Source organism: Molossus molossus, unplaced genomic scaffold (assembly GCF_014108415.1).
Source record: "Molossus molossus isolate mMolMol1 unplaced genomic scaffold, mMolMol1.p scaffold_m16_p_14, whole genome shotgun sequence".
NCBI classification, from domain to species: domain Eukaryota; kingdom Metazoa; phylum Chordata; class Mammalia; order Chiroptera; family Molossidae; genus Molossus; species Molossus molossus.
Genome location: NW_023425349.1, coordinates 1,400,713 through 1,413,926, shown reverse-complemented (window position 1 = coordinate 1,413,926; position 13,214 = coordinate 1,400,713). Strand labels below are relative to the sequence as shown.

General features: G+C 60.3%; 2 protein-coding genes across 2 annotated transcripts; both read left to right on the top strand.

Moving 5' to 3' along the window:
- On the top strand, positions 1–2,291 carry TMEM141 (transmembrane protein 141). Its single transcript, XM_036261318.1, has 5 exons — positions 1–82; positions 322–388; positions 568–651; positions 941–1,048; positions 1,454–2,291. Exons 1-5 carry the CDS (start codon positions 29–31, stop codon positions 1,465–1,467), a joined length of 327 nt encoding a protein of 108 aa, XP_036117211.1. The 5' UTR covers positions 1–28; the 3' UTR covers positions 1,468–2,291.
- Positions 2,292–4,215: 1,924 nt separating this feature from the next.
- On the top strand, positions 4,216–13,066 carry CCDC183 (coiled-coil domain containing 183). Its single transcript, XM_036261317.1, has 14 exons — positions 4,216–4,285; positions 4,754–4,875; positions 5,339–5,416; positions 5,521–5,688; positions 5,863–5,967; positions 8,444–8,566; positions 9,938–10,063; positions 10,142–10,196; positions 10,705–10,805; positions 11,440–11,600; positions 11,824–11,992; positions 12,078–12,197; positions 12,290–12,386; positions 12,929–13,066. Exons 1-14 carry the CDS (start codon positions 4,216–4,218, stop codon positions 13,045–13,047), a joined length of 1,614 nt encoding a protein of 537 aa, XP_036117210.1. The 3' UTR covers positions 13,048–13,066.
- The last annotated feature ends 148 nt before the right edge of the window (positions 13,067–13,214 follow it).

Genomic DNA, 13,214 nt, shown 5'->3' with positions numbered 1-13,214 from the left:
TGGATCCGACAGCCAGGCCCCACCAGCCATGGTGAACCTGGGCCTGTCCCGCGTGGACGACGCCGTAGCCGCCAAGCACCCGGTGAGACGCGGCCTAGGACGCGGGTTCAGGACCTCAGAAGCTGACCTGAGCGGGCGGGGGGGTGCGTCTCGTCAGGGAAAAGGGGCCGAGTGGGGACCCTCTTGCTCCGGGGATCGGGGCATCCTGGGTGGCCATGGGGCGGTAGGATGCGCCCAAGAGCTCGGGGCCTCGTGATGAAGGAAGGAAGAGGTGAAGGAAGAGGGAGGGGAACTGAGCCTTCCACACCCTCCCCCTCCCAGGGACTGGGGGAGTATGCCGCATGCCAATCGAACGCCTTCGTGAAGGGCATTTTCACCTTTGTCACAGGTAGGCTGGGTCCAGGTGCCCCCGGGTGTAAAGACCTCACCCTCCGACCTCGTCTCATCTTGACTCCCCAGCAGGTGGCGCCAAGTCGCCTGCCTGCAGGTGCTGGGGGCCGGCAGGTGCCGCGCCCCCGTGGTCCCTGGGCCCGCATGCTGGCTGATGGGCACTGTGCCTCTTGGCAGGCACCGGTTTGACCTTCGGCCTGCAGATGTTCGTTCAGAGGAAGTTCAAGTACCCCTTTCAGTGGAACGTGCTGGTGGCCGTGGGTGGGTACCCCAGGGTCAGTGCCCCAGGCCCCTGAAATGCATCCAAGTTGCCGGAGGTGACTCTGGCTTTAAAGTGGGGGTGGGTTCCCACTAGGAGTGTATGTGTGTGTAGGGGGGGGCTGCGTTCCGGGCATCCCTGCCTCCTGGGATGGGGCCCCAGTTCCCAGAGGGAACCCTGCCCAAGCCCACCACCACCATCTGCCCAGAGGAATCCTGTGTCCAGGTTCTTTTTCCTGGAGAAATGCAGAGGCCTAGGCCCCCAGCCCGCCAGCCCCGCTCTACTTCACAGTTGCAGGCTCAGTGGCCAGCTACTGGGTGACCCGTGTGGAGACACAGAAGTGCAGCAACCTCTGGCTCTTCCTGGAGACGGGAAAGCTCCCCACAGACAGGGGCACAGGTGAGAGGCCCCGGGGCAGTGGGAGGCAGACGTCTTGCCTCTGGTGTGCACTTCTAGGCAGGCAAACCTGGGGCCGGAGGTGTAGGCTGGACAGGGCCTCTCCCTCTGGCCTGGGCCCTAGCATGCACTTCCTGGAGTGGAATGAGTGCAGTGGACGAAAATTCCAGAGCCCCTTTGCAGGAGGAGGACCCAGGAGGAGTGCAGAGCGAGGAGTGTGGACACACCCCAGGGAGAACGTGCAGATTGAGAGGCCGGGCATCAGACAGCAGGCGGATTGACCTCCGGCCCGTCCTCCACGGCCTGCATCTGTGCTACAGGCCTCACCTTGGTGTTCGCCACAGTAACATGGGTTCAGGGACCGTGAGCACCTTTAAGTGTGGGTCTGTCTCCATCTGCTTCTTACAGATCAGCGCACCTAGGAGAGCTCCAGCCTGGGCGCACAAGACCTGGGCCTGGAGAGTTCCGGAACACAGCCCTCGGCACCTCCACACCCCAGGCCAGCTCTCCCCGCCCTGTGGGGCGCCTGGTGGAGGACTTCTACACTCCCTGGTGCAGACACTCCCTTTCTGGTGCCAGATGCCGCTGGGCTTGTGGGACGAATAAACGCCTTGCTCCTTTTCCCAACTGACTTCTTCAGCAACTGGGAAGCAGAGGCAGGAAGAAGCTGCGAGCCAAATGTCCCTTTAGTGCCTGCCACATGGCTGGTCCTGGAGGCTGTGCCAGGCGGTTCCTAACACCGGACCCCAGGATTAGACCTTCCTGCCGGCCCCGTAAGACCAGGAGGCCTCTCCTTGTGGGTGTCTGTTTCTTTACAACGTGTCATAGAGGAGCAGACCACAAGGTGTACCACCAATAACACCTGGTTCCCGAGAGATGAGGGACAGGAAGTGGCTATGTCCACCCGCCTGTCATCCTACACACGGGTGTCAGATGAAGTCACTTCTCTCCAGGGGTGGAGGGAGGCCGCTAGTTTACTGGAGCTCTGTCCTCACGGAAGGAAAGTTCACGATTGGCAAGACTCCCCACCTCACCCACCCCAACAGGAAGAGGCAGAGACCACATAAACTCTGGGCAAGTCCACGTCCTTTGCAGTCGGCTCCCCATTCACGCTGAAGGCACATAGCATAGGGCCACGCGGCTCCAGCCCAGGTCAGCCGTGCCTCTTGGCCTAGCCGGTCATTCACAAGAATATCTGCTGCCCTGGCCAGTTTGGCTCAGGAGTTGGAGTGTCAGTCCATGGACCAAAGGGTCACAGATTTGATTCCTGGTCAAGGGTGTGTACCTGGATTGCAGATTTGATCCCTGGCCCCAGTCAGAGTCATAAGGGAGTCAGCCAGTTGATGTGTCTCTCTCACATGGATATTTCTCTCTCTCTCCCGACTTCCCTCCCTCCTTCCCTTCCACTTTATCTCTATCTAAAAATCAATGGAAAAAATATCCTGGGGTGAGGATTAACAACAACAACAACAAAAAACACCAAAATCTACTAAGTACCTACTATGCACCAGGACCGTTGGTGGGAATGCAATCACAGGGAGCCCAGGATAACCATGGCATAAGCAACCTAGAGTCTCCTTCATGTAAAAGCCCAAGTGGGTGGTCTGGGGCTGAGTAGTCAGGAGCCCGGGCTCCTTTTTAGTTCATTCCCTGTTGTAATGGCCTCTATTCCAAATCCACCTCATAGCCCTGGGCAGTTGCACCAGCTCCAGCCATTGTGCCTTCGTCCCAGTCAACAGGAAGGAGGAGGGCAGTTCACTCACCCTTCTGCTTATACTGCACTGGCCCAAACGAAGTCATGTGATACACTTGGGCAAAGGCACCTGGGAAGGCAGCTTTGCTCTGGGCAGTCATGCGCCCTACTAAAATTCAGGGGTTCTATATCTGAGCAAGAAGGGAGAACCAAGGCAGGTGCTGCCTCAGGCGGGGGCCGGGGGGGCGAGGGGGCAGGGGCAGACCATGCATATGGCAGGTTCCTCCATCTCCGAGGGTAAGGCCTGGGTTAGAGGGAGGGTGGAGGGAAAACTGGGAGATTTAGGCCTGATTGGACTCACTTTGTAAAAACAGAGTGACCAGAAAGGTAAATGAGCTGTGTAAGAGGTCACAGAGGAAGAGGGTGCTGTAACATGGGTGAAGATCATTGTTATGGCTGAACTGTGTCCCCCCCAAATTCACATATTGCAGCCCTACCCCCAGGACCTCAGAATACAACTGCGTTTGTAGACAGGGTCTCTGAAGCAGTGATGAAGTTAAGGTGAGGGCGGGCCCCGATCTCGCCTGGCTGGTGCCTTATAAGAGGAGGAGATGCGGGCACAGACAGGCATAGAGAAGAGGGCCTGTGGGGGCACAGAGAGGACAGCCGACTGCAAGACCAGGAGCAAGCCGCCCTGCCCTCCCCTGGATCTCGGACGTCCAGTCACCAGGATGTGAGACAATAAATGTCTGCTGATTAAGCCACCATCCGTCCATGGTGCTTTGTCATTGCAGCCCTAGTGGTCACGCAGCATAGCTAGGAAAGGTAACAAACCCAGGGTCCACCTCCCTGCACCCAACCTGCAAAGTCCCAGGCCGTCCAGTGCTTGGGGCACATACCTCTAAGGGAGCTTGGGCTGGGGGTGTAGAGACGGGCACTGATCCCTCCTGGAGTGACATCTACAGCTAGACTCACGGAAGGGGTGGATGGGGGGGGGGGGCATCTATAATACTTTCAACAATAAAAATAAATTTAAAAAAATACATAAAGCTAAACCCAGGAATTCCCCAGGGAAGTAGAGGCAGAGGTCAGGGAGAGGGGGTAGTGAGGGCCTACGCTGGGGTCTCATGACCCAGGTCACCTGCGGGTGGAGTTTGGACACAGGGTGGGTGGAGAAGAGACCCTGTAAGGCAGTGAGTGGTCCGGAGCTCAGGAGACGGTGGAGGGATGGGTGGGTGCCCTGCTAACCCACCACGAGTCCCCTGTCTGGGAGAGGACGCCCGGCTCCGGCCACGCTCCTGAGCAGAGAGCAGGGCAGAGGGTGGTGGCAAGGCGGGCCAGGAATTCCAGGGTTCCCTGGGCTTTGAGAACCTTGGCCCCCATCACAATGGCCGAGGTTCCAGGGACAGTCTGAACTTGGTTCTGCTAAGCAGGCCCAGCACAGCGAGGGTGGGAGGCGGGGGCCCTGCGGGCCACTATGAAGACATGGAGCGAGGCGGATATGGAGGAGCAGACCCAGGAGCTGAAGACCATCACTCGGCTCCAGGGTGAGCCACTGCCGTGGCGACTGTGCCCCCAAAGCTCACAGGTTCCGGGGTGCAGGACTTTCCGTTTTAACACAAAGACAGCCCAGGGCAAACAGAGCTGGGAGAAGGCATCAAAGGGGCCTGCCATGCAGGAGGCAGGGGTGGGGGAGAACAGAGGCTGGGGGCTTCATGGAGATTTGTGAGCATTATGGACCCCAAAGCCAGAGGGAACAGAAAGGAATCCAGCTGCCTCCGTGGCCGGCAGGTCTGGAAGGGGACACAATTCATCCCCCCTGCTGAGCACTGCCGTCCAGATGAGCACTCTGAGCAGTGAAGACCATGGCCCCGACTTAGGGGCAGGGAGGGAGTCAGGAGCAGGGCCTGCAGGTGGTGCGCCCCAGGCTGTGAGCTCACCAGACCTGGAATCCTGGGGATCCGGACCAGGCCTTTGGCCCACACCCTGGTCCACGACCCTCTGCCCGCCCACAGAACAGTGCCGGGCGCTGCAGGTCCAGGCCATGAAGGAGAAAACGGTCAAAAACAAGGCGACGCTGGCTCTCCTGCGCAGCAACATCCGCCAGAGGACCCAAGACTGGACTTTGGCCAAGAAGGTGAGCAGCCCAGCCCCCTCCCTGCTGCCTAGGGGTGAGGGGGCGGGGCATGTGCTGAAACAGACACACAGGTGGACAGCAACCACCTCTGCTCCTTCCCTGGCTCTGACTTCCGGGGGTGAGGCATCTGGGGCGCGCCCGGTGGGGGGCGCGCCCGGTGGGGGCCTGTGCTGGGCTCCAGGCGCTCCAGCGAGCCTGGCGGCCAGGTCCCCTGACTAGGTGCCCCTTCCTGGGCTACCCCCTGCAGCAGGGGCCCCTCTGGCTCTCTGGCCTTGTAGGGGAGACCTGGACCCCCATCACATCTGAGCTGGGATGACCTGGATAGGGTCCCGTAGCGCTCTGCCTCCTGGGGCCTTGCAGCTGGGCTGGCACGGGCAGGAGAGGCACTGGGAGAATGTCCGGAGGGGCTGGCGGCAGGGGGACGCAGAGGTGCCCCCCGCGCTCAGCCGCCTCTGCCCCACAGTACGACCAGCAGTCCATCTCCAAGGCCTGCGGGAAGGACGCGCAGACGAGCCTGGCGCATGGTCGCTGCACCATGGAGGTAAGGTGGCCGGAGCTGTAGGAGGCAGAGCGGGCTTCCACCTCGGGGTCCCTCCCCGCGCGTGGGCCCGCGGCCCCCTGCGCACCTTGCCCTCCCCGACCCAGGTGGCGCGGGAGAAGCTGCGCAAGTACGTCTTCGACCGCGTGAACGTGCACAACGTGCTGATCCACCTCGTGCGGCGGCGCGGGCAGCAGCTGGAGAGCATGCAGCTGGAACTGGCCAGCCTGCAGAACCAGCCTGTGGCCACCAAGGAGGAGCAGCGCCTGTTGCAGGTGGTGGCGGGGAGGGGCCTCCTCGGGTGGGGGCTCGGGAGGGGTGGATCCTCGGGAAGTGGATCAGAGAGTAAGGCGGGGCTACATTGGGGAGGCGGAGCTAGATGGATGAGAGCCCCCCCCCTTGCACCTCTAGGTGACTTGGCTCTCATTGTGTCCTTTGGCTGCCCCTAGGTCATCCGCCAGTTGGAGAACAACATCGAAAAGACGATGATCAAGATCACCAAGAGCCAGAACATACACCTGCTGTATGTGAACCTGCTAGATTACCTGAAGAAAGTGAGCCCCCTCCCCCTAATCCCAGCCCCTGGAAGCCCAGCTCAGTGGGAGGACCGGGGTCTCAGGCCCCAGCCATGCGCAGGGCTGGGATCTCGGTGGGGACGGGAACCTTCTGAGCAGGGCCGTCCCCCCCAACCCCACCCCGCACCCCCACCCCAGACCCCTACCCCGTGCCCCAGGCCCATAGCTACCCTGGCCGATCACCCCAGGGGAGGGCTGAGCCCTGCTTCGGCGCCTAATGAGCAGCCGCACCAGTAGGTGAAAAACGTTCTTTCAAGAACTTGTCGCTGCTACTCCAAGGAAGCATTTCATGGGATATATCAGAATTGTTTGCATTTTCTTGCATGTACTTGATGGTTAGTGTGGTTTTTATTTTGCCCCCCGCCCTTTTTTTTAATTAAAAATTTTTTTTTCTTTATTGACTTTAGAGAGAGAGGAAAGGAGAGGGAGAGAGAGATAGAACATGAGAGAGAACATCGATTGGCCACCTCCTGCATGTACCCCCCCTGGGGATTGGGCCCACAACCTGGGCATGTGCCCCAACTGGGAATCGAACCAACAACCTCTTGGTGCATGGGTCTACGCTCAACTGCTGAGCCATACCTGCCAGGCCCCACCCCCCTTTTTTTTGTTAATCCTCACCTGAGGATATTTTTTCCATTGATTTTTAGAGAGAGTGGAAAGGATGGGGTGGGGGAGACTCATCGATGAGAGAGAACATCAATTGGCCACCTCCTGCATGCTCCCCACTGGGGATTTGGCCTATGACCTGGGCACGTGCCCTGACCAGGAGTCGAACCAGCAACCTCTTGGTGCATGAGTCGATGCACAACCACTGAGCTACACCAGCCGGGCTATGTGCCCTTGACTGGGAATAGAATCCGTGACCTTTTGGTGCGAACCTCGACACTCTAACCACTGAGCTACACTGGGCAGGGCACTGCCTGTCATCTGTCATTGCCTGGCCTCTGAGGGCAAGAGATGAGCCCTGTGCCATCAGAAAGCCCCTCAATATACAGGGCAAGTCACCTCAGAGCAGGCCAGTGACCTCGGCTTGCAGCCCACCTCCTCTTAGCCAGCTTCCCTGCTCTGTGGAGGAGGCCAGGAGGAGGCCCCAGGTAACATGACCCACTGTGAGGCAAGACCCCTTCACAGGAGGCACCTCTGGGCCCCACACAGCACAGTGCAGGCACCTGGCACAGGCCAGTAGATGTCGACAGTAGATGGGGCGTAGAGGAGGGTGGGTTCCAGGGTGCCAGAGGAGCAACTGGCAGGAGGGGCAGGGAGAGTGAGGGAACCCCCAGCCTTCCTCATCCTCAGCCTGGGGGAGGGGGAGCCCCAGAGGGTGACAGGTTCAGATGGCGGCTTGGGAGGAGGGTGTGGTGGGATGGGTCGGCACACCCTCTGATCCTAACTGGCACAGCTTCAGCCCCCAGCCTGTCCCCCTTGCCTCAGCCCTTGGTCCTGGAGACCCACCTGGAGGCCCCGCCCACCTTTCCATTCTGCACCAGTGACTGCCCTCCAGGGCCCAGCGGCTCCTTCACCTGGCACGTGTGTCCTCACAGTGGCTTATCTTTTCAGAACACAGGCATTTTATTTTATTTTATTTTTTTATCCTCACCCGAGGACATTTTTCCAATTTTTGTACAGATAGATTGGGAGGGAGAGAGAGAGAGAGAAACATCGACGTGAAAGGGACACATCGAGTGGCTGCCACCCGCACGACCAACCAGGGCCGGGGACAAACTGCAACCGAGGCACATGCCCTTAGCAGGAACCGAACCCTGGACTCTCCCGTCTGCGGGCCGACGCTCTAACCGCTGAGCCAAACCAGCCAGGGCACCTGCATTAAAAAAAAAAGCAGCAAAGATTCTACACTGTAGTTATGAACGACAAAATACTAGGAGCCAAGATATCTTAGACGTTTATGACCCTGGCCCTGAGCTAAGTACCTCACTGTACCTTCTCAGTCACTGCACCCTTCTGAAGAAGCCGTGGTCACCTCTGTTCAGACAGGGACACTCAGAGAGGTCAAGTGGCTCTCCCAAGGTGCCACACCAGTGGTCAGGTGGCCTGTGCCTCGAGCCCCACTGCTTCATTTCGGAAAGCAGTCGCTCCTCGGCAGTGTCCCCTGGGGTTCACAGTCACCTCGCAAATAGTGGGCCATCCCATCACAACGTCCTTGGAAGGGTCCCTGGGCTGTCTGGCCTGCGCAGTGGGAGAGTCCACCAAGGAGACTGCGTGCCCCTCCCAAACACTTCCTTTTGCCTGCTATGTGCCTGGTAGGGGCTGGGGCCACAGGCCACTGTCCTCAGGGTGCATGGTCTGGGGCGAGGAGTGGAGGGCAGGCACGGTCCACTTTGTAGGGCCACAGGAGACCCGGGACGGGCCAGGGAAGTTGCCCTGGAACCGGGGCGGCATGCAGTTGGCCTGGCCCATCAGGCTCTGTGCCCCCGGCCCTGCCCCTCCCATTCAGGAGCTGGCCGGATACCCCACAGAACTAGACAAGCTGCAGGGTCTCGTGGTCGAATACTGCTCAGAGCTGTCGGATATGACAATCATGTCCCAAGATGCCATGATGATTACGGATGAGGTCAAGGTGAGCTCAGGTCCCCGGGCTGGGAGGCCCTGCAGGACACCCCCATGCCTACATCACTGCGATCGCTGGAGTCCAGCAGCCCCCCGCCAGCCTGCTCTGCTCACTCTGTGGCCCTGGACAGAGGGAGCCCCACTAGGCCGGAAGCCATGGGGTAGACAGAGAAAGGAGAGGACTGGCCTAGCTCAGGCAGGACCACCCACTCACCCAGTCAGGGCCAAGGCCCCCGCAAAGCTGTGCTCGTGAAGGGGCAGTGTGAGGAGGCAGCCACTCATCCAGTCCACGTCACACAGCCTCTAGCCAGGGCGGCAGGGAGAAACGTGGGTACTGTGGAGCGCTGACCTGCTCGGGGCGGGCGCGCTGAGAGGGCCCAGGAGGAGCTACAGCCGAGGAGCTGCAGAGGAAGGAGCCTGAGAGCAGCTGGGGCTCAGGTGTCACCCCCCACCTGACCTGGAGCCCTGGGGGGAAACGGGGCGACGGGATCAGATTTGTTTCAACACGGGTGTGCTCTGGCCGCAGAGCCTGGAGGGGACCAGAGCCCAGAGGCCGGTCGCCGGGGCCAGACCAGCGGGAGTGGGGTGGCAGAAACCAGAGGGAGCTGAGAATCACATGAAGCAGCACGAAGTTAGGTGTGAACAGTGAGGGACAGAGCAGCCCTCAGGATGTGTCGGCAGGTGTGGATGGAGCACGGTGTCAACCATGGAAGTAGAACAGGAAGAGACCAGGTCTGGGGGAAGATGATGACTTCATTTTTATTTTTGGTTAATTCTAACCTGAGGATATTTTTCCATTGATTTTTTTTTTTTTTAGTTTTCATTTTTAGTTTTAGATAGAGTAGAAGGGAGGGAAGGAGGGAGAGAGAGAGAGACAGAGAGACAGAGAGAGAGAGACATCAATGTGAAAGAGACACATCGACTGGTTGCCTCCTACATGCCCGGACTGGGGCTGGGGATCAACCCTGCAACCCAGGTAATGTGCCCTTGATGTGGAATCGAACCCACGACCCTTCGGTGCAAGGGTAGACACTAACTGCGGAGCCAAATCGGCCAGGGTGATGAGTTCATGTTAAGCCACGTGGAATCCACTTTGGTGAGTCCGGGGAGGGGCTGGCGTGGAGCCAGTGGAGAGCCCGAGCCGGCTGCCTGGGTGACTGCGGGAGCCGCAGGGGCAGCCCAGCCGCTCAGAGGCCAGGCAGGGGACAGCGCAAACCCAGGGTGGGGAAGCAGCAGACCCCGTGTTGTAGGAAAGAGGCCTGGCCGACAGCTTCGAAGGCTGTTCCCACACCTAGGAAGAAGGGGACTGCGAGGGACCACTGGATTCCGCACACGGGAGGCCTTACTGAGACAGACCCCCACCACCTCTCTGTGTCCCCAGATGAACATGAGACAAGGGGAGGCGACCTTCATTGAGGAGCGACGGGCACGGGAGAACAGGCTGAACCAGCAGAAGAAGCTGATCGACAAGATCCACACCAAGGAGACCAGCGAGAAGTACCGCCGGGTAAGCGCCCGGGACCCATGCGGCACGAGGACGGGGCCCGCCGCAGAGTGTGCTGCTCATCTCCCCCTCCTCCTTCAGGGCCGGAGGGACCTGGACTACTCCTCCAATCTGATGAGTGTGGAAAGTCTCAGAAGTAAGCGCTCAGTTCCTTGCCCGCCCCACCCAGGGTCCTGAGAGGCCAGCTCCGGCCAGAGCCACCCAGTCAAGTCACTGTGAGGCCTGAGCGAGGGAGACAGATGTGCCCTGCTATACCCGCAGAGGCCACCGGCCTCAAGGCTACCAGATTGGAGCTCGTGGCCCTGTGTGACTGAGCCCCCAGCTTCTCAGCTGTCAACTCCACAAGCACCCCAGGGCCCAGTCACCCACTGACTCCTCAGAAGAGACAACTCGAGTCCCCCGGGCCCCTAGCTGCCCCTAAGAAGCTCCGCGGAGCCCCACAGAGCCAGGCTGCTTCCGGTCCTCCTCTGGATGGCGCTGCCCTGGCGGCACCCCTGAAGGGCAGGTTAGGGGGGAAGCAGGTTAATATGCAAGCACCAGTGACAGGGACCCAGGTCTCGGGAGGCCTTCCCTGATGACGGGGCAGGTACGGAGCTCCCACTCCAGGCCCGCGTGCTGGCCATCCTTCCCTCTGCTCTATTCAGTGAAGAGAAAAGACAGCTCCAGGGCCAGCATAGAGTACCAGACAAATATCAGCGCTTTGGTGGAGAAAGTCAAGACCGCTGTGCGCTGCTCCCACCTCTGGGTACTGCTTCCCGGCACGCCGGTGGTGTTGGGGGAAGGGCGGGTGGGGGCACCCCCCTCCCTGCCGGCTGAACAGGGAAGGCTCTTCGGGAACCTTTTGAATGAATGAACACACAACCAACGCTGTGGCCCCCACAGCTCCGAGTAGAGGGCCTCCCGGGACATAGCCAGCACATCCCAGCATGTTCCGGGGAGGCCAGAGCTGTGGAATCTGAGGATCCAAAGGCCTAGGGTGTAGCCTCCAACTCCAACCCGTACCTTCCCAAACTGACCATAACGAGCAGCTGCCTCTCCACCTGCCCCCTTTGATTTTAATCCGACCTGGGTTTATCACTAGTAATAAAGCCTTGAGCTCCTGTCCCCGGCCCTGGACTAAGCTTGTCCATCCTCGGACAAGTACCTGCAGCCGTGCAGTCTCTGCAGTGGTCCCCTGCCTCTGCCCTCTGCTTGTTGTGAGGGTTCTGTACAGTGACTCATGGAACATGTCACCCAGTGGAGGGATGGCCTCCCACAAGTCCTCAGTGCCCAGCTGCTGTGAGCATCATCACTGACCACTGGGAAGGGCCCAGAAGGAATCAGTGCGGTGGGCCCTGCCTGGCTGGCCCACACCTGCTTCTCCCTACTGGTGGGGCCAGGACATCACAAGCCAGTTCCTGGCTCAGAAGAACACGGAGGAAAACCTGGAGCTGCAGATGGACGACTGTGAGGAGAGGCGGACTCAGCTGGAGGCCTTGATGAAGAAGCTGGAGATGGAGGAGGCGCTGCTGAAGTTCCACCAGATGCCCAGCTCCAGCAGGTACTGATGGGGCCCCGCCTCCCTCCATCCAAGCTGCCCACCGGACTGGGCTGGGGCCAGGCTCCGAGCCCAGCGTATGCACTGCCAGCCAGCCCAGTCGCGCTCTGCAGATAAGCCAGGGACCCCACGTGCCCACGTCACAGCTCTTGAGCCCCAGAATTTAGCACAGCACCCAACTCCACCCTCAGGTCTGTGCCACCTTCCTCCCCATGGTCCCCAACAGCTTTGAGTCTGTCCAGAAGAAAATGAAGGACATGCTGAAGAGGGAGGAAGAGAGGCTGCAGCTGGCCCACACTAACCTGACCAAGAGCCAGAAGCTGCTGCTGACCATGCAGATGGGCATCGACAACCTTTACCTCCGGCTGATGGGCATCACCCTGCCCAAGGCCCAGGTATCGGCCGAGTAGGGAGGAGCCGCCTGCACGGGGAGCCTGGGAGGGACCAGAGAGGAGACAAGCCCCTCCTCCTGGTCTGCAGAAAGACAGGGTACTCTCTGAGGGCCTGGACAGCCTGGACCTGCAAAGCAAGCTGGCATACTGCGAGAGGAAGCTCCTGTTCCTGGCAGACAGAATGCGGACGTTGTCCATACCTGAGGAGGTAGCCCCGCGGCCGGTGGGGGGGGCGTGGCGTGGCACCTACTCGTACCCTGTCTCCACCTAGCTGACAGCCCCCCACCCCGTGCCTTGCAGGCCAACACGAAGGTGAGGGACACCCTGGAGTCCTCAACTCTGAAGGAGAAGCAGAACACCAGGATCAGCTTTGAGGATCTGGAGGAGGATATGATCGGTACAGGCCCGGTCGGGGCTGGGGGGGCCAGGCTGCCCAGGCCAGGGAGAGGATGTGGGGTGGGTGGCTTGGGTGAACTGCACAGTGCTCCATCTGATCAAGACAGCCAGGCGGGACAGGGATGGGAAGGGTGTGTCAGTGACTTGGTGAGGATATATGGAGAGAATTTATTACACGTCCTGGGAAGCACCAGTGCCCATCAGGAGGCAGGAAGGAGCAAGGGGAGCCCCAGGCCAGAGCCCTCAGTGGGGTTTCCGTGGGAAAGGCAGGGTCACGGCTTCAGCTCAGCTCCTCCGAATAATCCCTGTGCGCTGGGGACATGACTGCCCAGTTGTCTGGCCCTGGGGTGAGCTGGGCAAAGGAATGTTGGCGGGTGTGAGATTTGGATAAAGGTCGGGGGAGGGGTGCCCTGGTCCGTTTGCAAGAAAGGCACCCCGGGGACCTGGGGCGCAGCCTCTCCCGGGGCTGTAAGACCCAAGGGCCGGAGCCCCAGGGGCACAGGGAGGACGGTCGTCCAGAGCCGCTCCCGCCCGTCTCCGCAGAAACCTTCCAGTTCGCCGACATGGACCACAGCTACGTGCCCTCGCGCGCCGAGATCAAGAGGCAGGCCCAGCGCGTGATCGAGGAGAGGCTCCGGGTGGCCAAGAAGAAGAAGAAGTGACCCGGAGGGGGGCCCTGTGCACCCCCGCCCGCGCCCCGCGGCAGGCGCTTTGTTACACAAATAAACATTTTTCCAGAACCGCGACGGGGCCCGTGGGGGGAGAGAGGAGCCTCAGAAAGTGAGCCTGGGGAGGCGCGGATGCGGGGACCACGTTGGGGAGACTACGG